This window comes from Phyllobates terribilis, unplaced genomic scaffold (genome assembly GCF_046119375.1).
Source record: "Phyllobates terribilis strain yellow unplaced genomic scaffold, ASM4611937v1 Scaffold_470__1_contigs__length_1423970, whole genome shotgun sequence".
In the NCBI taxonomy this organism is placed as follows: Eukaryota; Metazoa; Chordata; class Amphibia; order Anura; family Dendrobatidae; genus Phyllobates; species Phyllobates terribilis.
In genome coordinates, this window is record NW_027363230.1 from 835,444 (window position 1) to 860,896 (window position 25,453).

Genomic DNA, 25,453 nt, shown 5'->3' on the forward strand with positions numbered 1-25,453 from the left:
AAAATATAACTTTGTTTTTTCATTCACATAGACGGAGGGCTTGTGTTTTGTGGGACTAGTTGTTTTTTGGAATGACAACATTCAATTTACCACATAAAGTATTGAAAAATGGGGAAAAAATCAAAGTAAGGTTATTATTTTTGTTTGTTTGGTTTTTTTTTTTTAAGAACATTTAAAAAAAAAAGTGGTTTGTGAGACCATTTTCATCTTGCGAAGACCTAATTTTATAAAATGATCCCATTGATGGAGTTGTCGGCTTTTTATTGTGGAGAGATCAGTAGTTACAAGTTTCTGATTGCATTTTTGGGAGGGAAGTAGAGTGACCCAAAAACCACAACCACAACCACAACCATGGCACTTTACTGTCCTTTACAGCATTGACCCGACGTGTAATAGATTTATATGTAATGAAAGATTGCACTTATGTCAATGCAGCAGCAACAAATATTGTTTTACGCTTTTTCTTTTTTATAGTTGGCCAGAAAACCGCAGAACCTTAAGCAGAAAATGACATGAATAAGAACATCTGCCCGGCTTGTACCGGATCCGGGGGTGTTACGTACAAGGCGAAGCTCCCAGAATAAGGATTTGCTTCATTTTGGTGCAGAGTTTCTAGTAGTTTCTGGTTACTACTGTTACAGGCAGATGCCGTCTGCATAATACAGCCAGCACCGCCTCAACCCCTCCATGCATGTGGACCCCGGCACAAACACTCCGGTACATCCTTTTATGCTAAGACATTAATAATTCTACAGTTATCACACAACTTATATACAGAAACCTCCCAACCGTCCCCGATCCAATGGGACTGTCCGGCTGTCGCTGGAGGTCGGGGCTATGTCCTGACGAGCTGTGTTCTGTCAGGACAGTCCGTGTAGTACAAGAATGTCTCATGCCGTGCTGCTGTGATCGCTCCTGGAGAGGGGCAGCATACGCTCCGTATGCCTTGTACACACCCAGCTCCGCTCCGCACACCTCGTACACGCCCGGCTCCGCTCCGCACGCTTCGTACACACACGGCTCCGCTCCGTACACTTCATACACACCCAGCTCCGCTCCACACGCCTCGTACACACCCGGCTCCGCTCCGTACGCCTCGTACACGCGCGGCTCCGCTCCGTACGCCTCGTACACGCGCGGCTCCGCTCCGTACGCCTCGTACACGCGCGGCTCCGCTCCGTACGCCTCGTACACGCGCGGCTCCGCTCCGTACGCCTCGTACACGCGCGGCTCCGCTCCGTACGCCTCGTACACGCGCGGCTCCGCTCCGTACGCCTCGTACACGCGCGGCTCCGCTCCGTACGCCTCGTACACGCGCGGCTCCGCTCCGTACACCTCGTACACGCGCGGCTCCGCTCCGTACACCTCGTACACGCGCGGCTCCGCTCCGTACACCTCGTACACGCGCGGCTCCGCTCCGTACACCTCGTACACACACGGCTCCGCTCCGTACGCCTCGTACACGCGCGGCTCCGCTCCGTACGCCTCGTACACGCGCGGCTCCGCTCCGTACGCCTCGTACACGCGCGGCTCCGCTCCGTACACCTCGTACACACGCGGCTCTGCTCCGTACACCTCGTACACACGCGGCTCTGCTCCGTACACCTCGTACACACGCGGCTCTGCTCCGTACACCTCGTACACGCGCGGCTCTGCTCCGTACACCTCGTACACACGCGGCTCCGCTCCGTACACCTCGTACACACGCGGCTCTGCTACATCCACACTGTAAACCCCTCCTGACCCCACACATAAACTTCAGCTCATCCAGCACCATGACAACCAGCACAGCAGAGTCCTGCATCCACTGAGGCCCCTGATCATGTGACTCCTGACTCCTCCCCTCCTGTGACCTCATCACGGCTCCTGTGCGCACAGAGCAGCCATATATGTGGTGGTGGCTCTGCAGGTGGAGGTATGTGGAGACCCCATTACTGGGCGCAGGGGGCATTAACCCCTTCAGCACGGAGACTCTTTTGGGGTCTTGTGTTGCCCCTTTATAAGAATCATAAGGTTTCTGTTCTGTTTCCTGTAATAGATACATACGACCCAACTATGGAGACAGGAAGGGAGGAAACGTATTGTTCTCATAGTACAGGACCCCTTTACTGCCCCCACAGTGTAATGCCCCCATTATGCCCCTTATGCAGGATGTATGATGCCCCACAGTGTAATGCCCCCATTATGCCCCTTATGCAGTATGTATGATGCCCCCACAGTGTAATGCCCCCATTATGCCCCTTATGTAGTATGTATGATGCCCCCACAGTGTAATGCCCCCATTATGCCCCTTATGCAGGAGGTATGATGCCCCCCACAGTGTAATGCCCCCATTATGCCCCTTATACAGGATGTATGATGCCCCCACACAGTGTAATGCCCCCATTATGCCCCTTATACAGTATGTATGATGCCCCCCACAGTGTAATGCCCCCATTTTGCCCCTTATGCAGGATGTATGATGCCCCCACACAGTGTAATGCCCCCATTATGCCCCTTATGCAGGATGTATGATGCCCCCACACAGTATAATGCCCCCATTATGCCCCTTATGCAGGATGTATGATGCTCCACACAGTGTAATTCCCCCAATATGCCCCTTATGCAGGATGTATGGTGCCCCCACACAGTGTAATGCCCCTTATGCAGGATGTGCGATGCCCCCACACAGTGTAATGTACCCACAGTACCGCCTGAGGTCATACAGTTAGAATAAGTCCTGAGGTTTTACAGTTGGAATAATCCCTCTAGAATTGGTTTTACCTTTGCCTGCTCCCCTATATGTATACCCTCGAGCATGTATATGACGCGCCCCCTGGGTCGTGGGGTACTCGGTGCCCGGCCGGTCGTTGCTAGGGGAGATGTCACAGTGGTGGTGACCCGGTCCATGACCCAGGGCGGTCAATAAAAAGGTGACAATTTACAGGGGATTTATAGTTTTTATATAAATGTTCATGACGCCACCTGTGGTATGCGGCTAAAGGGAGCCGCCACTGCGGAGCAGGTCCTCTGGAGCTGTTGTTAATGCAGCAGAGTTGGTTTAGCTCTCCACAGGTAGACCTTAGCTCTGTGCTGAGATGTTATAGATGTTGCAATTGTGGTGCGGTGTAGTGCAGGGGGTGATGGCGCAGCAATTATTTCTCAGAGACAGCGGGCTGCAGTCTTCAGGGTTTACTCACAGTTGTTAAGTTCCTCAGGTTACACTTTCCGGATTACAACCACCCACGTCGTGCTGCTTTCACCGGACAGGGGTTCAGCAATCCCTCAGGTATTTCAAGAGTGCCTGACAGGACCCCGTTCTATATGTCCTTCTCAGCCGTCTTCCTGCGCTGGTGTGTGACCCACTACTCGGTAGCGTCAGCCCTCCCTGGGAAAAGGTGTACTCGGACGGCGGGCCAGTGTTTGTAGGGGTGGATGCAGTCGCGGCCTTGGCCCTGTCCGTGCCCAGGGCGCACACATTAAAAATATGGGCTTTAGTGGAAGAGTGGTTATTTGTCGACTACGCCACCTGTGGTTTCTGGTGAGGACCACCAGCGCTGCAGCAGTCCTCTAAGGCCGGTGTTTTGGCTGCCAGGATGTTATAGCTCCCCGCAGGTGGAGCTAGGCCTCAGGGCAGGGTAGAAGAAGTGCAGTGCAGAGGAATGGTGGTCGCGGTGCCGCGCAGAAATGAGAGAGAAGAGGCGGTGTATGAAGTCATCCAGGTTTTTACTCACGGTAGACTTGTTTTCAGCCATAAAGCTTCTCTTTGTTCCTCACGGCATACTGCGGCCACCAGGATGGGGTTCAGCACACTCCGGGTAGCTCGGCTGCACCAGACAAAACCCCTGCACCGGAATGTTCCTCTCTCCTACCGTACTAGAACCGCCTCGTGCCCCATTAAAGTCCCGTACAGGTACTGCAATGTCCGTTGAAGGTGACTTCTAGCACCCGGACCGCCTAAGTCCTTTATTGGTGACTGGAGTGTAAACATGGCTCAAGGCTGGGGTCCCTCTGGATAGACGCAGATTAAAGGAATACAGGTGGTGACTCCGCTCCGTCCGTATTCCCCCTGGGATCCACTTCAGCCTCCGGACTTTTCTGACAGAGACATGGAGTACAAAGTCAGATAATCGGGGACCGGTACCCCCTTTTGCGGCGGGAGTCTCTCTGACCCAGTCAGAACAAGGGTAGCCGGTGGCGACTCCGCTCCGTCAGCACCCGTTGAGATCCTTTCGCCTGTGGAGCTCTTCTCCTCTGCTCCCCTCCTAGGCCCTCTTACTTGGACAGAGCTTGCTGTGACTGAATTCTGCCCAAGTCCCCTATCTCAAGGCCTGAGACCGGGCATCGCAGCCTCCTGAGGCATCTGCAGCTTGTACTGTCTGGCTCCTCCAGGGAACTGCGACCAAAGACCCTGTATTAAAGATGGACTCCATATTTATATGGATCCATTGGTGTAACCGTAAAGTGCTTCCTCCATCCTCACTCACTAAGATTCCCCCTACTTTTGGTTCCCCCCATACTCCTCCATTCAGGACCGGGGCAGCACATTGTGCTCTAAACCCCCTTCAGAATGGGAGTGTGTAGTGTGGATGTCTGGTGGGGTCCGGTGTGGTGCTCCATCCTTACCTCAGAGAGGAAGTACCACACCTCTTTCCATGAGGTGCAGTACACCTGTGGTGACTGAACCCTCAGGGGTGCCACACTGGCGCTCACCCTCCTTGCCCTGAGCCTCGCCAAACAATGTCCCAAGCCGGTATCCTCGGATCTTTCTGGGCAACCTGGAGTTCCCTGGATCCTATGTGGTTACCTTTTTGGCGACTTGAGTGCGGATGTGGCAACTGCACCCTGAAAGTACAGAAGCCTCCGGTTTCTAGTTGAACTTTGTAATTGTCACTAGTTAGGGGCCGGTCCCCTCTGCGGCTCGATCCCTCCACCGCCTGGCAGATTCGGGCGTACGGGTGGCCTCCAGCACTGCCCGTACCCCTGGGATCCCTTCCTCGTTCCTGGAGCCTTCCTCCTGCTCCTCTCCTCCTCAGTCTGTCCTGGGCCTCTCTCTAGGCCCTCCTCCTGAGCCGAGCACTTGCAGAGCTCCTGCTCCCAACTCTTCCTCTCAGACTGCTCTGACTGACTGACCTGTCCTTTCAAGATGGCTTCACTCTATATACTGTCCTAACAAGTGCTCATCTGAACTTCTTCCTCCACCCACACCCACTACATGGTTCCCCCTATTTTGGTCCCCCCCACTCCAGCCAGGTACAGGGCTCAGCAGGAAGCACGAGGCATCTTGCCCCTCCTGCTGGTCTGGAGTAGTGTAGTGTTGGATGCAAGTGTTTGGGTCCTGGGCAGCACTCTATCCTTACCTGAGAGTGAGATACCACACCTCTGGGTGAGATGCAGTACCTCTGTGGCGACTGAACTCGCAGGGGCGCCACATATACATGCATGTAGGGGAGCAGGCCTTTCTAGATATCGAGGCTTTGTACACTAATATACCGCATGAGGATGGTATCAGAGGAGTAAGACATTTATTGAAATCGAGATCAATGGAGTGTAGCAGACATAATGACTTCATGGAGAATCTTCTAAAATTCACTCTTACTCATTACGTATTGCTTTTTGACAGGAAGTACTTCCACCAGCTCAGGGGTACTGCTAACCTATTCCTGGGCTGGTGGGAGGAATCCACAATATTCAGGGATGATCATAAGTGATGACATCCATATATTGGGGTATGATACAAATATATTGACTACATTTTTATCATCTGGTCAGGGACGAGTGAACAATGTTTTGAATTTGTCAGGGAACTCAATATCCATAGAGTGGGCCTGAGATTTATATCAGAGTTTAATTATTACCAGTTGCCGTTCTTGGATGTACTAATCAAGAAAGATTGGGATGGGACCCTAAGAACACACATCTACCATAAACCTTCAAGCACTAATAAACTATTGAAGTGGGATAACCACCAACCCATCTCCATAAAAAGAGGAATACCCAAGGGCCAATTTTTATGGTTGAGAGGGTACTGCTCTAATGTCACAGATTTTAATATACAGGCAATAGACCTGAACATCAGATTCAGGGAAAAAGGGTACTCATGGAACATTTTGGATTTCACATCGTTTGCAGAAAAATGGGAGAGCCAAACGCTCCTCCATACCAATCCATGAGACTAAGAAAAATATTGGACTACACGAGTAAGAAAAACTTATGACAGAGTGACTGTATCTTTCATATCCTCAGAAAACACTGGGATATACTTGTGACTATCCCGGACCTGAGGGTGCTGTGGGATCTATTCCTACAATAACTTTCAGAAAGGGTCGGTCCATTAGGGACCATTTAGTGCATAATTTCTATAAAAAAACCTGCACCCAAGGGGACTTGGCTAGATAGAGGAATCTGCTGTTTCTTTAGATTTGAAAGACATTGTACATGTAATTGGATGAGACCATGTAAATGTTTCTTGAGCTCCTCCATGGTTGAAATCTTTTTTCCAGTGGGATTATTCGAATTGTAAAACCTCAGGACTAGTATATATGGTCACATGCACCTGCCCCCTAGATTATGTAGGCAAGATCAAGAGGGAGTCTAGGAGGAGGGTGGGGGGCATTTGGGTGATATATGCCATGGTTGGGAAACCCCATTAGCGAGAGACATGAACAGTGTACATTGCGGTGAAACCGGAGACATCTCCTTTTGTATCATTGTGGTTGTTAAACCCAATGTGAGAGGAGGAGATCACAATAGATGTATCCTCAAAAAAGAAAGTGAGTGGATTGTTAGGGGCCAGTGAATCCAGTCTAAGGGACTCAATGAGCAAATTTCCTATGCCTGTTTAGTGTGAATACAGACCCATTCTGGATTATATTTTTGGATTGTATACTCTACCCATTGCTACTTGGTTCCCTGTGAATGGGGTTTACATATTGTTGTACTTCATCGAGATATCTGAGCTTCTATATCTGAATTATATTCCACTTATACTATTTCATAATTAACAAGTGTGGTGATCCTTGTGTATCTCTAATTGTGCAATAGAGGGGAAATTTGACCATTTAGGAATATACTGTGGGCCATCATCCCATATTTTTTGTAGTGATAAAGTAGACCTACATGCTTATTGCATGATGGGAGAATGTGCAATACTTGTTTTTAGTCTCCCATGACGCTGATCTCAGAGATAGAAAAATCCTATGTTGGTGGAATGCAATCTAAAACAATTATGCGCTCTGGTGTGGAACGCATGCTTCCGATGACTGTGATGCACTCCGGCATGGAACGCACATGTCCGGGCACCTTTGTGCTTTCTGCTCGCCCCTCTCCGTTGTTTTGTGCTGAATTGTGGGGAGTACTTGAGAATTTATTTTTGTTCCATCTGTCTTTAGTTGATCCCACTGATGCATCAGATAAGTCCTCAGAGAATTTTAATTAGAGGAACCCATGGACACATTAGGATTTGTGAAGCTGACCTCCGCTCTCCTCTATTTCCTTTGAATTTGTTTTGTGACTTGTATTTCAAAACAGTAGCTCTTGGTTTTGTTTCATTTCCATGTGTAAATTGAATTTGACTCGTAGTCTTTGATATCTCTTTCAAACTTAGTTTTTTTGATGTCTGAGATCCATCCTCCAGACTTTGTAAATTCTTTTGCATATTTTGAGTTTTGTATCCAATAAGGCTTCTACACTAGGCGGAATACTTTCAACTAGTTATTTTCAAGAAACAAATATCAAACGCAATGTGACTTGGTTATCCTATAAGTTTTTTTTTTTAAATGTGGACATTCATCCTGTAAAGCATGCAACTATGTTTATAAAACCGACACATTTGAAGAAAACCTAATGGAACAGCAATTTGCAATACACAATTTCATCAATTGTAACACTATAGGGGTCATCTATTTAATAGAGTGTATAGAGAGTTAACTACAATATGTGGGATGCACGTCAGGTCCGCAAAAAACTATATTAGCAGACAATTATCCGACACCATCAATCCCACAACATTAAACGTGTCTGTGGTTTCAAGACACTTTTCACAAAAACATAACGCGGGTGCTCGGGTTCAACATATTGCGGATCGGATAGACAGATTGCTGGGTGGAGCTGGGGAAAACCCACCGTTCATGGTACACATTGGTACTAATGACAAAGTTAGAGGGAGGTGGAAGGTCCTTAAAAATGAGTACAGGGAAGCTGAAGACCAGGACCTCAAAGGTGGTGTTTTCACAAATACTGCCGGTGCCACCTGCGTCTTTCTCCACCTGCGTCACTAGAAAGACGTCGGGAGCTTAGGGAGATAAATCAGTGGCTTAGAAATTAGTGCAGGAAAGAAGGGTTTGGGCTCATGGAGAACTGTGCCGATTTCGCTATTGGCTACAGGCTCTACGGTAGGGATGGGTTGCATCTCAATAGGGGAAGGTGCAGCTTTGCTGGGGGAAAAAAATGGTCAGACGGATGGGGGAGCTTTTAAACGAAGATCTGGGGGGAGGGTAGTCATGCTTATAAGGGGTTAGATAGACTAGACAGAGTGGGAGAGTAGGGGGGGCTGGGATAAGCAAGGAAAGTAAGGAGTTGAGTAGGAGTAGGAAATTTGCTAATTGTATTAAATGTCTGCTAGCAAATGCAAGAAGTCTTGCAAACAAAATGGCTGAACTGGAGACTCTTATGTCGGTCAGAGAATACGATGTGGTGGGTATTACAGAAACCTGGCTGGATGAAAGCCATGACTGGGTGACAAATATAGAGGGATACACTACATTTAGAAAGGACAGGAAAGAGAAAAAAGGTGGAGGGATGTGTATTTTCGTAAGATCCAACTTAAAATCTGTGCTCAATGACAACATTGGTGGGAGCTGCGACAATGTAGAGTCAATTTGGGTGAATGTACACGGGGATGGCAATAATGGAAAGCTGCTAAGAGGAGTTTGTTACAAGCCTCCTAATATAGCTGAACTTCTAGAGGACGAAATGTTGGAACAAATTAAAAATGCAGCAAATAATAATAGGGTCCTTATTATGGGGGATTTTAACTATCCAGATTTTCATTTGGACATAGAATCTTTTGTTCTAAAAGCTGCAAATTCTTATCCACAGTTCAGAACAATTACCTCTCTCAGTTGGTAGATGAACCAACCAGAGGAGGTAATCTGCTGGATCTGGTGCTGTCAAATAGACCAGATACAATTTCAGATCTAGAGGTCCGGGAGCATTTGGGAAACAGCGACCATAATATGATAAGTTTCAATGTAATATTTAATAAAACATTTCAAAACGAAAATGCTAAAACCTGGAACTTTAGGAAAGCTGATTTCAACAAATTAAGGGAAGAGCTTAATTGTGTAGACTGGGACCATATCATGGTAACTGGGAATACCAAATGTAAATGGGTCATGTTTAAGGAAATACTACTAGATTCCTGTAGAAAATTTATACCCTGGAATAAAAAGGAACCAGGAATAAAAAGAAACCATTATGGACAAAAACAAAGGGCATTCAAAATCTTGAAGGCCGAGAATACTGAAATAGCATTTCAGTAGTATAAAGACCTAAATAAGAAATGTAAAAAAGAAATCAACCTAGCAAAATTATCTACAGAGAAATAAATTGACAGAGACATTAAATTCCCAAAAATGTTATGCATACATCAATGCCAAAAAGAGTAAATCAGATGGTATTGGCCCCTTAAAAGACAATAATAACAAGATAATTATAGAGGACAAAGAAAAGGCTGAGATATTAAGCAGACACTTTTCATACGTGTTCACCAACAAACAGTCTGTTTCAGGGTTCTTTCAAGAGGGCAAAAATCAAAGTTCACTTCCTAATATAACTAGTTTAACACAAAAAGAAGTACGCCTGCGTCTGAGCAAATTAAACATTGTCAAATCCCCTGGACCAGATGGTATTCATCCACGGATACTGAGGGAATTGAGCTCAGTAATTGACAAACCGCTGCATCTCGTATTCTTAGACACTCTTGTAACAGGGGTAGTGCCACAGGATTGGAGGATAGCAAATGTACCGATATTTAAGAAAGGTAAGAAGGTGGATCCAGGTAACTACCGTCCGGTAAGTCTGACATCAGTAGTGTGCATAGTTTTTGAGGGCATCATAAGAGATGACCTGCAGAGATATATTGCAGAGAATAATATAATAAATGATAATCAGCACGGATTCATGAAAAATAGGTTGTGTCTAACCAACATGTTGGGGTTCTATGAGGGGATAAGTGCAAATCTAGATGTTGCTAATGTGGCTGATGTGATTTACCTGGACTTTGCAAAGGCATTTGATACTGTACCACATAGCAGCCTTATACTGAAGCTACAGAAGCAATGACTTGGGGGAACTATATGTAGATGGGTAAGGAATTGGCTAAATGATAGGAAACAAAGAGTCGTCATAAATGGTACATTCTCTAAATAGGACATAGTCAGCAGTGGGGTGCTACAGGGATCTGTGCTAGGACCAATTCTTTTTAACCTCTTTATTAATGACCTTGGGAATGGAATTGTAAGTAAAGTGACAGTTTTTGCTGACGATGCCAAACTATGTAGGATATTAAAATCTGATCTTGACATTACGATATTGCAGAACGATCTGGATAAGATGACTGAATGGGCAAACACTTGGCAGATTAAGTTTAATGTAGATAAATGTAGAGTAATGCACATAAGATGGAGTAATCCTATTGCTGCATATACATTAAGTGGGAGTATACTCAGGACTACAGAACAGGAGAAGGATTTTGGTATTCTGGTTACAAGTAAGCTGAGCAGCAGTACTCAATGTCAAGCAGCAGCCGCAAAAGCAAACAAGATTTTAGGGTGTATAAAAAGAGAAATAAAATCCTACAATCCCAACGTATTGTTACCCCTTTATAAATCACTGGTGAGGCCACATCTGGAATATGGGATCCAGTTTTGGGCTCCACATTTTAAAAAGGATATTCAGAAGTTAGAGTCAGTTCAAAGGCAGCAACTAGATTATTATATAGAATGGTAGACCTCTCATATGATGAGCGGTTGAAAAAGTTGAGCTTGTTTAGCTTAGAAAAACGACGCCTCAGAGGGGATCTCATCTACATGTATAGATATATGTGTGGTCAATACAAAGGTCTAGCACATGACTTATTCCTTCCAAAGACTATACTAAGGACCAGAGGGCAATCATTACGGGTGAAAGAAAGGTGATTCCGGCACCTAAGCAGGAAATGGTTCTTTGCAGTAAGAGCAGTTGGGCTGTGGAATGCCCTACTACAGTAGGTAGTAATGGCAGACACTATATCAGCTTTCAAAAAAGGGCTGAATGATTTCCTTGACACAGGTAACATTGTGGGTTACAGTTAAATTATACAAAATGTTACACCTATAGTAGTACATTTGATCCAGGGTTCTTGTACTGATCGCTTTTTCTCGGGGTCAAGAAGGATGCAAATTGTCTGAATGTGTCCTGGGGTTTTTGCCTTCTTCTGGATCAACAGATTTAAATACAGGGATTTTAGTAATACCATATGAGTAATACAAAAAATAAAACTAATTAAAAAATTATAAACTGGTTCATTTGTAACTGTAATAGTGCAGTAATAATAAAAATGGTAATACATTTGTGAGGCCTGGTTCCAGTAAGTTAGTTTAGTGTTAGCGTAGGGAGTACAATTGGGGGAGAAAGGTTGAACTTGATGGACCTAGGTCTTTATTCAACCTACGTTACTATGTTACTATGTATAAAGGGGATATCATATCCTTCAGATTTTAGGAATAGAAAAGGCTTATAAACCATTAAAAGGCAGAGATATGAAAAGAAAAATGTTAAATAGAGAGTCACATTGGATTTTTAAATTACAAACTAGAGCCCCACAGGGAATGAACATCAGACAGGATTTAATATTACAGTGCAATTAATTGTATTTGATTTTATTGAATATCTCATGCATGAGTTGTATTTGTGTATTATTGTGACGCTGAGTCACTTTTCACAGCCAAGCTGTGAGACGGAATAGCCGAGGAGTCCGGAGTTAAAAGCCAGTAGGGTACGTCATAAACAGAAGGAAGAGGCAAAGGCTTATTCAGGTAACGTTACGTTGGTCAGAATACCAGGAGGATAGCGGATCAGAGCAGAAGGGGTTAAACAGACGGATGGTCAGAACAAGGTCCAAGGTCAGGCAACAGAATATCAATACACAGAACACTTAGGCACAGAGAAACAAACCTCACACTAGCTGAATGTACGTCTGGCAGAGGTCAGGGAGAAACAGCTAGATATGTAGCCTGGCAGTCACCTGGAATGATGAACACCTGGAGATAGCCAGTGCCTCCCAGTCTCAGATTGGACAGCCAAGCTGTCAATCAACACACTGACTGCTTCAGCACGCCCCTGTACCAGATTGGACCACCGAGCTGTCAAAGTACCGACCGCTCCAGCATGCCCCTGTACAAGATTGGACGGCTGAGCTGTCAGTAACTGCATCCCAGACACAGTGAGGGGTGGAACTGTGACAATTATCTTTTCCTTCCATACAGTACAGGGTCAAATTGTCTGAGAAGTACTCAGTAATCAACGGACACCCAGGTGTTTGAAAGGGAAGGATATAAAAGTATCAGAGACTCACATGTTGCAAACCATGAATAAGCCTTGGTTTGGTATGTGGGCACTTGGTGGTATGCCATCACAACAGTTTTTATGAATTTACAATAAATGAGAGGTTTTAACAATATAGACAATGCTGGAGAATCCATCTCTCCTCCTTTCTCTACTTGAAATGTCCCTGACCAGGGCGGCTCCAGTGATCTTTAGACAAAGTGCATTGAATAAACAGTGAGCTGACCTCCCTCTCCATTTTCCCATTACATGCATGTTTTCCCTATAGTGACAAATATTTATTTTTGCTAAAACTGTGATATTTTCACTTAAACTTTTTTTTAAACCTTTTTTATAAACTTTTTTAAACAACTTTCATTAGTGCGATCATACAACATACAAACCTTTGATTGCTCAGGTGATGCACTGTACTACTGTAGTGCCGTGTATTATCACTGCCTGTCAGTGCAATAGTAACGACCCCATACACATGAGATAAGTATTGGTTGAATGGTCATTTGGCAGATGGCTATCTCTCCCGACTCCCCCATACACACAAATATTCCAGCTTTCCTGTGGTCTGTATGACTGACTGCATCTGTAGGGAGGCCCCCAAATACATTATATAGTCGACCAAAACCCCCCAAATCAGTGCTTTCATGCAACTTTAGTCTAATATTTAAGGGTGGCGTTAAAAGGTAACTTATTGGACGCTGCCTCTGGCCCGGCCTAATAGACTTTTGTACATTGCAGGCCCAGAAACCATTATTAGGCATTTAAGTATTGTAGGAACTATACCATTGAGCACTTGGGGAAGAAGGGGCATTGGGCCAAACTCTGTCACACCTTCTTAGATGCCATGTTAGCTTTTTGCAGGAGCAAGTGGTTAAGCTGCCAGAGATTTTGTTGCAGCCGCACCTGTCTCATCCTTGCTGTGTACATCTATGTTCTGGTGCCCAAAAGAGTTCATATAAAAACAAAAACAAATGTTTAACTTGTTAAAAAATAATATGTGTCTTCTGCTTTTTGCATGTTTTTTCTTTTTACAAGAATTGTTGGTGACCATTTTCTTTTGAAACATTTTAATATCTGCTTTTTTTCTGGGGTTTTTCTTGTAATATAGGAAAGCCTAAGGCCAGAAATAAACCCCATAATACACTGTACACGTAGACTTTGGTATCAAATAATTGCTGTCCGCGGTGTTTGTGCAATCAAAACAGCTTTTATAAAAGCCTCAAACTTCTGTGTGTTAATCAGACATGAGCGGTAACTTGATAGAAGATTACAGTCCGGGGAAGACGGGAAACATTCATACAGACAGCCGGTGTTGATGTGTTTAGTGACGGTTTGTGACTAAATATGTTTTTAGAACCGTAGTAGAAGATGTTGCCTCATCATGTAGTTATTTCTCATTTCACGTGAAATTAATATCTCCTGCAGTACTGCTAATGCCAGTGTCGGAAAATGAGACGAGAATTAGTGGTATGGAAGATAAGTCTATGAGAAACGTATTCAGCTGCAGACTCCGAGGAAGAAATTGCTTGTTGTCTGTGGCCTAAAATATAAAGGTTTTATTACTAGATGTAAAGAAAAAACTAAATACTGTAAAATCATAAATCTTATATGTTTCCCCTCATTATGTCCAATAGTTGTATTATACCAACAGGATTTTTATGATGTTCCATCGGCTCATCATCTCCTCATTCAGGTCTCTACAACACCGGATCCTCTCAGTGGAGATCTTCTATATAAGAAAATTTTCCTGATTTATCCATCAAAGATGGATATGGACAGGGACAAGATGGCGGAGAGGATATTACACCTCACCCTAGAGATCCTCTTCCGGCTTACTGGAGAGGTGAGAGATTCTGATGACATCACATTTAATCATTCTTATCTATGGGAATAACAGATGAACTGAACTGGAGAGGTGAGGACTCTGGAAATGTCTGTTGTGAGATTTATTAATGTGTCTTTCCATAACCAGGATTACACAGTAGTGAAGAAGACCTCTAGTGAGTGCTGTCAGGACCCTGTGTCTGAGGGATGGGGAAAACCCCTGAGACTAATCACGGGGCCTCCACCTCACCCCCTGATACATGAGGACATCAATGACCAGAAGATCCTAGAACTCACCTACAAGATGATTGAGCTTCTGATTGGAGAGGTGACATTACTGGGAATGTGGGGACATTATACAGTAACGCTATGAAGGGATTGTGGAGATGACGGTATCAATGTATGTGTCAGGTTCCTATACGGTGTCAGGATGTCGCCGTCTATTTCTCCATGGAGGAGTGGGAGTATTTAGAAGGACACAAAGATCTGTACAGGGACGTCATGATGAAGATTCCCCAGCCCCTCACATCACCAGGTAATAGACAGGACTAAATACACGCAGCTTACAATTATCTGTATGAAAATAATTAATTCAGTCCCTGTATGTGTTTCCTCCAGATCTATCCAGTAAGAGGACAACACCAGAGAGATATCCCCGTCCTCTTCTTCCACAGGCCTGTAAACAAGAAGATCCCAATGTTCCTCAGGATCATCAGGTAGATGGAGAGAAGGTGTCATGAGATCTCCCCTACAATGTGTAGACGGCTGTAAAGGTCTTGTGTTCAGTCTTGTTTTATCCACAAATATTTATATTTGTGTAATGAGAACGGTGGAGATGACGGGATTAGAGCTGATCATAGATGTGACTTCTCCATCTTACTTCTATAATATTTGTTCCAGAGTGAAGATCAGACCCATATTAATACTACAGAGACATATGTGATGGGTGATGAGCAGTGTAAAGAGGAGATTCCTACATATGACTACCCAGGTGAGTCGTAACCACTAAATGCAGTGAACTCACAGATTCTTCTCAGTCACCGGCTGTGGCTGCTTTATCGGTGGTGTAGTCCGGCCGTATCACAATCGTGGATCACCATTTTGCCGCTCGACCACAACATTCTCCTCTGTCCGAAAATGTTCAAATTACTTTGTGAAATTGTGAAAGACCTTTTCTATAGAACTTACAACCTGGAGGATCCACCTACTCCCTAGGATTAGAAGACACTGTCCGTTACCTGCCCAGATCTGTAAACTACAAAGCCAAATGACAGCGTATGTAGAATGTGCTGACAAGTTAGAAAATCACTTGAAGAAAAATATTATGATGGGCCTGTAAGAGAAAGCGGAGGGTAATGATGCTGTTGGCTTCCTAGATCCCTGATATCTTATTGGATGAATCTACCTTCTCGCCCTTCTGTGCTGCTGAATGTGCTCATATGGTCCTTACAAGACACTGTACAATAACAGCAGAGTTTCCCTTTATCTTGACTTTTCAATTTCTTTTCAACAAAACTAACTTCAAACAGGATTGCGATAAGCTACACTAAAAACATTACACCTGTGCCATGATATATCTCTAAACTGTGCGTGGCTGATAGCTGTAATATACATTTATTCCCGCCTGCAGGAGATGTGCTGGCATGGCTCGAGCCCTGGTTTCATGGATTCACTCCACGTCATAAATTCCATTATGTTTTCAATCCTAAGGAATTCAGATTACTGCTCAATCTCTCCTGAAATGGGAGCGCTAATACTTTCTCTACTCTGCTGGTCAGAATTCATAGTAGCTCCAATGGTCCACCATAAATGAGTGCAACTCCGGTTTAGTGTTGGATTTCTCCCTTCATACATACGTTGTTGTTGTTGGGGATGTTACATGTTTTTATATTCTTTTTTTTTTTTTTTACCAGTTCATTCTGTATGATAGCTTCATTGTAGTGGGATCGGCCTTCCTCACTTATGTGACTCTGTAACTCCCTGGTAGCCTTTCAAAAAGATCTCCATTGCCTCTTCCAAATGCCCAAGCTCTAAATTTAAGACACCTCATCTCTGCACTATTATAAAAAGTTCACTTTAAATGTCTAATATTTCTTCTTGAAACTAATCTGCCAGAAAATATTGTCCCTTAAGATAGTTTAGATTGCCAAGAGCCACCGAGCCCCATACTCTAATTACTCCCATCACCAGCGCCGCCTGCAGAATGAATAAGGCGGCTCCTGGTGACAGAAGCCGATTCACAGGATCAGATCCCAGAGGAGATGGGACAAACCATTTGCAGAAGCCCTAATATGACAAAATGTCAGAAAACCAGAGCAGTAGAAATCCCCATAAAGTGACTTCATTTTGGAAATTACAACTCTCAGTGAATTAATCTATAGGAGTATTGATTATTTTGACTACACAGGCATTTTCCGAAAATTAGCCCTGGATGTTGGAGAGTAAAAATTGCATATTGGCCATTTTATTACCCAACACATAGTGCTCAGATTGTGCTCCAGGAGACAAAAACACCTTAAATTAAGTGGGTTCTTCTCATTATAGTAATGCCAAATACATAGATGCTAAATGTGGTTTGGGCGCACTGCAAGGCTCAGAAGTGAGGGGGAGATCTGACTTCGGAAAAGAAGATATTGCTGGATTGGTTTATGGAAGCCATGTTGATTCTCAAGAGCCTTTGAGCCACTAATAATGTGGAAACCTCTGTTTTTCCACTGACAGATGATGGACCTGAGTGGGGACTTGTTTTTGTGTGGGATGAGTAGAAGTTTTTATTGGTATCATTTTTGCCTACATAACATTGTTTGATGGCTTCTTATTCCATATTTTGGAGGCAGAATGAACAGTTGGACACCACGCTCTACTGGTTCATCCTATGAGGTTTTCTATTAGACTGTGAACTGTCATTCTGTCAATAACTTGCCATTTCTACAGACATTTTAAGCACAATTAACACAAGAATCCCATAGAAAAATAAATAAAGATTGCATACCACTTCTAAATCAATCTAAACAAACACATCCCTGGGCTACATGCTAGTCCAGGAAAATGAAGAGATATATGCTCAAGTTTAAAAATCTATTTTATTAGACACAAATCTAAAAAATAGAGGAATATTTAAAATATTTTAAATATTCCTCTATTTTTTAGATTTGTGTCTAATAAAATTGATTTTTAAACTTGAGCATATATTTCTTGATTTTCCTGGATTAGCATGTAGCCCAGGGATGTGTTTGTTTAGACATTTTAAGTAGAAATGTTCAAAACCATAAATTTCAAGGACATTTTATTCAAAATTAATAATTGTTTTTTTTTCTTGGCAGATGACTGTACCAGAAGATCAGAGGGACAGGAGATTTTTAAATCTGACGATCTTGAGATCCCACAGGATACAATTGAAGTGAATGCCATTACTCCAGATATACCATCATCCCTTCACAGTAAACATCAATCATCTGATCCTATGAAACAGGTCCTATCTTCTGATTCATTACCAACTACTAAGGAAAATGAAAATAAAATAAGCATTAAAAAACGAACTGCTCCTAAAGCAAAGAAATCATTTTTATGTTCAGAAAATGGAAATAGTTTTACCCTCGAAAAGTCTATTCTTAAACCTCAAAAAATACAAACAGCGGACAATAGATTTTTTTGTTCCAAATGTAGAAAATATTTTAACCAGAAATCAGTTTTTGTTGATCACCAGAGAACCCACACAGAGGAGAAGCCTTTTTCATGTTCAGAATGTGGGAAATGTTTTAACCGTAAAAAGTTTCTTCATAGACACAAGAGAACTCACACAGGGGAGAAGCCCTTTTCCTGTTTAGAATGTGGGAAATATTTTAACCGGAAAGACCATCTTGATAACCACCAGAGAACCCACACAGGGGAGAAGCCCTTTTCCTGTTCAGAATGTGGGAAATGTTTTAACCGGAAAGAGCATCTTGATAACCACCAGAGAACCCACACAGGCGAGAAGCCCTTTTCCTGTTCAGAATGTGGGAAATGTTTTAATCGTAAAATGATTCTTGATAGACACAAGAGCACCCACATAGGGGAGAAGCCGTTTTCCTGTTCAGAATGTGGGAAATGTTTTAACAAGAAATCAGGTTTGCTTAAGCACCAGAGAACCCACACAGGGGAGAAGCCTTTTTTTTGTTCAGAATGTGGGAAATATTTTAACCATAAATCAGTTTTGGTTACGCACCAGAGAACCCACACAGGGGAGAAGCCCTTTTCATGTTCAGAATGTGGGAAATGTTTTAACCTTAAATCAGCTTTGGTTACGCACCAGAGAACCCACACAGGGGAGAAGCCCTTTTCATGTTCAGAATGTGGGAAATGTTTTACCCATAAATCGGATTTGGTTAAGCACCAGAGAACCCACACAGGGGAGAAGCCTTTTTCATGTTCAGATTGTGGGAAATGTTTTAACCAGAAATCCAATTTGATTAGGCACCAGAGAACCCACACAGGGGAGAAGCCTTTTTCCTATTCTATTTTTTTTTAATCCAGTAAATTTTTATTGAGATTTTTTTCATTTTTTTTTTTTTTACAAAACAAGAAACCAGTACATACAATAATAAAATAACATACCATAGGGATGACATACATGCATCTCTCCTATATATCCTTTCAGCTTGCCCATTACCGCCTGATAACTTGCAGTTCTAATACCGCTCTCCATTGATCCTCAGAAATTGGACCTATATCTCCATCCATTTTTGTCTAGCTGGAGAAGGAAATTTTGTTAAATAATTATCAAGAAGGACTCAGTAAATATCAGAAATATGACCCTTAGTATTTCCCTTCTCTAATACCAACTTAACAATAGTATTATTTTCTACCCAAAAGGGCGTCCATCTTGATTGTGCATTAAATGAATGCCGAAACTGTAGATATTTATACAATTGTTTGTCAACCCAAATCCCCCCTTTAATTGATCAAAGGACTTAAGTATTCCTTCACACAATATGTTTTATATCGTATATATTCCTTTATCCTCCCAACTCCAAAATCCCTCTAATTTACAGAACTCAGCATATTTATTATTAAACCATATAGGTGTAGATTCATTGCAGTCTCCTATTTCCATTATATCTTTACCCCTATCCCAGACCTTGTAGAGTAGAGCAGGTGTAGGGTATATTGATTTCTTGTGTGCGAGGTCATTCAGTTCCACTATATGAATAGGAATATTCCACCGTGTTCCTGAGGTAATTAACCCCTTAATACTATTTGGGTTTGCAGCGCTATGCCACCCACCCAAATGTGACAATTGCGCTGCAATATAATATATTAGTGCATTAGGAATCGCCAATCCACCAGATTCCTTGTCACTTTGTAGATATTCACATTTTATCCTAGCCGATTTCTTTTTCATATAAGAGAATGAAACTTGCTATGAATTTTCTGAAAATGGGAATTATGGATCCAAATAGGGGCATTATCCAGAATGTATGAGTTGGGGCATCTATATAATTTTTAATAAGTTCCCTCTTCCTACAGCTGATAATGGTAATCTCCACCACGCATCGATTTTCTTTTTATACTTTTCCAGAAGAAGATATAGAATCAGTGCAATGTAATCCGGAGATCTTTTTGTTATACTTATACTCGGTATTAGAATTTCTCCACCGTTCGTATTCGTGTATGTTCTAATATGCTCGAATTAGGGATATCATCAAATGGTAGAATAACCGACTTATCCCAATTAATGGACAGGCCTGACCATTCACCAAACTCTCCAATAATGTTCAGAATAGGATCAGTAGACTTCTGGATATCACCTACAGTAGAAACCAGAAGTTTCCATACACTATGTAAAAAGACACATTTGCAGGTTTTTCTCAATATCGGACATGAAATCAGAATAAACCTTTCCCGTTTTAGGTAAATTAGGATTACCATCATTTATAATATTTGCCAAACGCCAGAATAATGAGAGAGAGAGACTGTTTTAAGGAATTTTTATAACTTACTGCAAAATCAAAAGTGTACATACATTTCATTAGTATTTGGTACCATTACCCTTAAACTGAATGACTTGGGTCAATCGTTTGGGATATCCTTCCACAAGCTTCTCACAATAGTTGGTCGGAATTTGGGCCGATTCCTCCTGACAAAACTGCTGTATCTGACCCAGGTTTATAGGTCACCTTGCTCGCACCGGCCTTTTCAGCTTTGCTCCTAAATCTTCAATAGGATTGAGATCAGGGCTTTGTGATGGCCACTCCAAAACATTGACTTTGCTATCCTTCAGCCACTTTGTTATCATTTTGGCAGTATGCTTTCGGTCATTGTCCATTTGGAAGACCCATTTCCGCCCAAGCTTTAACTTCCTGACTGATGTCTTCAGATGCTGCTTCATTATTGCCACATAATCTTCTTTTCTCATGATGCCATCTATTTTGTGAAGTGCACCAGTCCCTCCTGCAGCAAAACAGACCCACAACATGATGCTGACACCCCTGTGTTTCACAGTTGGGATTGTGTTCTTAGGCATCCAAGCTTCTTCCTTTTTCTTCCAAACGCAACAATGGTCATTATGCCCCAAAATTTCAATTTTAGTTTCATCAGACCACAGGACATGTCCCCAAAAATTAAGGTCTGTGTTCCTGTGTGCATTTGCAAACATTAATCTGCCTTTTTTGTTTCTTCTGGAGTAATGGCTTCTTCCTGGCAGAGTGGCCTTTCAGCCCATGTTGATACAGTACACGTTTCATGGTGGATATTGACACAATCTTACCAGCTTCCGCCATCATCCGCTGCTGTTATACAGCTGTGACATATGAAGGGATTGCCTAACAAACAGGCAATCCCTGCATATGTCACAGCTGTGTAACAGCCGCGACACATGCAGACGCGGTTGCTTCAACTGAAATGCCGAGCACGCCAAAACTATTCAGCGAATACCCGAGCGTGCTCGTTTAAAGGGTTAAACAAGCATGCTCACTCATCACTAATGTCAGATATTGAGAAAAGTATGCATATGTGTCTTTTTATATAGTGTATGTAAACTTCTGGTTTCAACTGTATATATATCAGTAAATCGTCAGCATAGAGTGAACTCATTCATCTAAGTTACCATATTTAAAGCCTACAATATCCGGGCTAGCACTCAACATATAGGCCAAAGGTTCAATGGCCATCGCGAGCAGGAGTGGAGACAGGGGGCATCCCTGCTGTGTGCCCCTCCCCATCACGATTGAAGCAGATAAGAGACCGTTAGTTCTTATTTTAGTCTGAGGTCCTGAGTACAAAACCTGTATGTATGATAGGAATTTGGGACCCACCCCAAACCTTTTCAGAACCTTCTACAGGTATTTCCATTCTACGCCATCGAATGCTTTAGCTGCATAGAGAAAGAAAGAAAGAAAGAATAGCTTTATGTCCTATTATTACATCTGATTTCTGAATATTCAAAAAAGGCCTTTCTAAATTCATTGCTGTGGACCAGTTTTGCATAAAGCCTGATTGATCCTGATGAATAATCTCTGTAATAATGTGAAATAATCTATTTGCCAGGGCCTTTGCAATAATTTTAGTGTCTACCAATAGAAGAAAAATGGGACGATATGACAGCAGGTCTTTCCCTGGGTTCAAAAGGATAACTACAATTGCATCATTCATAGATTTTGGCATGTGACCCAATTCTAATGCTTCATTAAAAGTATCTCATAGTTTAGGGATTAGGAGATCCTTACATTTTTTTAAAAATTCACATAACAGTCCATCAGAGCCGGGTGCCTTTTCATTACCAAGGGACTGTAATGCGTCCTCAAGTTCAGACATTGTCAGTGGGTTTTCTAGGTAGGAGCTACTTTCCTCTTTAAACTTAGGTAATTTTATATCCTCAAGAAACAATCCAAGTTCGACCGCATTTCCTCTAAATCTTGATTCATAAATACTAGAATAGTAAGTATGAAAGGCATTTAGCACATTGTTTCCTGATGTGGTGTCTCGATTTTCCGTGACATAAGATGGACCCTCCTGTGATTTATCTACGGTAGAAAGAAGATGCCTCACACTTTCCCTCTGTTCAAAATATTTTTGCTTTGTAAAGAACTGCTTGTTTTCCGCCTTAGAGATAAGATGATCATGAAATAATCCAAACAAACACAAGAAAAAATCAATCCAAATGGGTCTAGCTGTTGATTCTTGAGCTTTCAGCCATACCTTGTGAAATAGACCAATCCTTCCTTGCTAATTTGTTCTTATTCTCCTCCTCCTTCCTTTCCCTGATCTACATGCTATTGATTGTTAATCTTTGTCTAACCATTTCACACCTTTAGGGTATGTGCACACGATGCAGAAATGAAGCAGAAAATTTCTGCATCATTTCTGCATCTCCCTGGCAGAAAAAACGCATGCAGATTGACAAGCGCTTTCCAGGCGATTTTAGCATCACCTGGAAAGTGCTTGACAACTAGGTCACACTATATAAATCCATGCAAACAGCATGGATTTATATAGTGTGACCCGAGAGAGTGTATATACTTACCTCCGATGGCCCGCGCTGTCCTGCTTTACAAAGTTCCCGGCTGCCGGCAACTTTGAATTGAAAGACCTGCCGACGTCAGCGTCACGTGACCCGTCACATGACTCTGACGTCAGCGCAGGTCCTACAACTCACTGCAAGTGCCGGGAACCAAGCGGGAGCGGAGCGCGGGCCGACAGAAGGTAAGAATACATTTATTTTTTATTTTATTCTTTTTTTACAGCTTTTTTAATGGTACCTGGGTGTGGAGGAGAGTCTCCTCTCCTCCACACTCGGGTACCATCCGCATATTAGAACGCGCCAATAGCGCAAGTACAGATGCTGTCTTGCGGAATTGGCGCGTTCTAATGCAAGTCAATGGCGGCGAAATCGCCGCGTTTCCGCAAAATTAATTGACATGCTGCGGATTTTTGACCGCAGCGTTCACGCTGCGGAAAAATCCGCTTCATGAGCACAGCACATGCGGATTTCCATTGGGGAACATTGCTTCCCTTCTACCATGCGTTTTTCATGCGTTTCCGCGGCGTTTACGCAACTGCAAAAACGCCGCGGAAACGCATGAAATACGCATCGTGTGAACTCAGCCTTATGCAAGTTGGTTTCTCATTATGTTGTAATATCTATTACTTTTCCCAGTAGCTTCGTATGTATCAGACAATATTTGCAGAATCATCTGTTGGGTCTTGTAGTTTTCCTAGGGACCCTCTCAATCTCTCAGTGTGACACCAAACAGAATTAACGAACGACGTTACAATATGTGATTTCTTCTTGATTACAGTGTTTTCCAATAAAAGTTTTTCCATTTAACAAAGTATTTGCTCGTGAGTTTCTTATTTTTTTCTGCTTCTATTCTTTCTAGATATAATAGATTTGTTAATTGTGAGATGAAATCCTGTAAAGTCGGGATTGAAGGTTCCAACCAGCAGCCTAGTAACATACGCTTTGCCAATAGAACCAAAACATAGAATAATGGAGAGATCTTAAATGAAGACCTTCCTTCTTTCGTTTTCTGTCTAGGCCAGTAGTGAAACAATATCATCATAAGAGGGAGTTGTGTTTTAAAGTTCCACATTTCTTTAACCCCTTAAGGACCTTGGGATTTTCCGTTTTTGTATTTTAATTTTTTGCTCCCCTTGTTCCCAGAGGTATAGCTTTTTTATTTTTTGGTCAATATGGCCATGTGAGGGCTTATTTTTTGTGGGACAAGTTGTACTTTTGAACAGCATCACTGGTTTTATCATATTGTGTACTGGGAAATGGGAAAAAAACTCCAAATGCGGTGAATTTGTAAAAAAAATGCAATTCTACAGTTGTTTTTTTTACCACGTTCACTGAATGCTAAAACTGAGCTGCCATTATTATTCTCCAGGTCATTACGAGTTCTTAGACAGCAAACATGTGTAGGTTCTTTAAGTGGTGAAAAAAATGCCATTTTCCGAGACCCGTAGCGTCTCCAATTTTCGGGATCTGGAGCCAGGTGAGGGCTTATTTTTTGCGAGCTGAGCTGACATTTTTATTGATACTATTTTGGGGTAGATCCTATATTTTAATCGCCCATTATTGCATTTTATTGCAATGTTGCAACGACCAAAAAAATGTAATTCTGGCATTTAGAATTTTTTTCTCGTTACGCCATTTACCGATCGGATTAATTCTTTTTTATGTTGATAGATCGGGCAATTCTGAATGCGGCAATATCAAATATGTGTTTGTTTGTTGTTTTTTTTATTTTGAATGGGGTGGAAGGAGGGTGATTTTAAACTTTTATATTTGTTTTATTTTTTTATATTTTTAAAAACATTTTTTACACTTTTTGCTTGCTTCAATAGTCTCCATGGGAGATTCGAAGCAGCAGTTGTCCGATTGCCTCTGCTGCATACAGGTGGTGAGCAGATCGCCTGTATGCAGCAGAAATGCTCACTTGTTATGAGCGCCGACCACTGGGCGGCGCTCATAGTAATAAGGACATGACAACCACAGGGGTCTGCTACAGACCCCGGGTTGTCATGCCAACCCATCGGTGACCCGAGATCATGTGACAGGGTCACCGATGGGCGGGGCTAATGCCGTGCTTCCGGCGCGCCAATGTTAAATGCCGCTGTCAGAGATTGACAGCAGCATTTAACTGGTTAACAGCTGCGGGTGGATCGCAATTCCCCCATTGGCTGTTGCGGACACATTCAGCTGTATAAATCAGCTGACATGTGCCCGGTTCAGTGCGGGTTCAGCGCCGGAGCCCACGCTGAACTGGGGGTGATGACCTGGGGCATACTAATACGTTCCAGGTCATAAAGGGGTTAATGCAATCTAGAATAGCCCCCCAGAAGATGCGTAGTCTTGAACACAGCCAAAGCCCATGTAATAAGTCCGTAGAATTCTATCAGGTTTAAGGGGCGTTTTGGGGAGATCAAAGGCGGATCTGACTTTATGAATGATCTTAAATTGGGTTTCCCTCCACATCTCATTAGTTATTGCTTTACAGTTTTTTCTCCAACTTTCTCTTATCTTAACTCCAATGTCTTGATCATTAAATTTTCTCCCAGTGTTTGA

General features: G+C 42.8%; 1 protein-coding gene across 1 annotated transcript; it reads left to right on the forward strand.

Annotated features, from left to right (window-relative positions):
* The first annotated feature begins 1,852 nt into the window (after positions 1-1,852).
* Positions 1,853-23,665, forward strand: LOC141229252 (uncharacterized). The gene is made up of 7 exons (XM_073667441.1): positions 1,853-1,915; positions 14,273-14,422; positions 14,552-14,731; positions 14,815-14,938; positions 15,022-15,119; positions 15,304-15,394; positions 17,727-23,665. Exons 2-7 carry the CDS (start codon positions 14,345-14,347, stop codon positions 18,911-18,913), a joined length of 1,758 nt encoding a protein of 585 aa, XP_073523542.1. The 5' UTR covers positions 1,853-1,915; positions 14,273-14,344; the 3' UTR covers positions 18,914-23,665.
* The last annotated feature ends 1,788 nt before the right edge of the window (positions 23,666-25,453 follow it).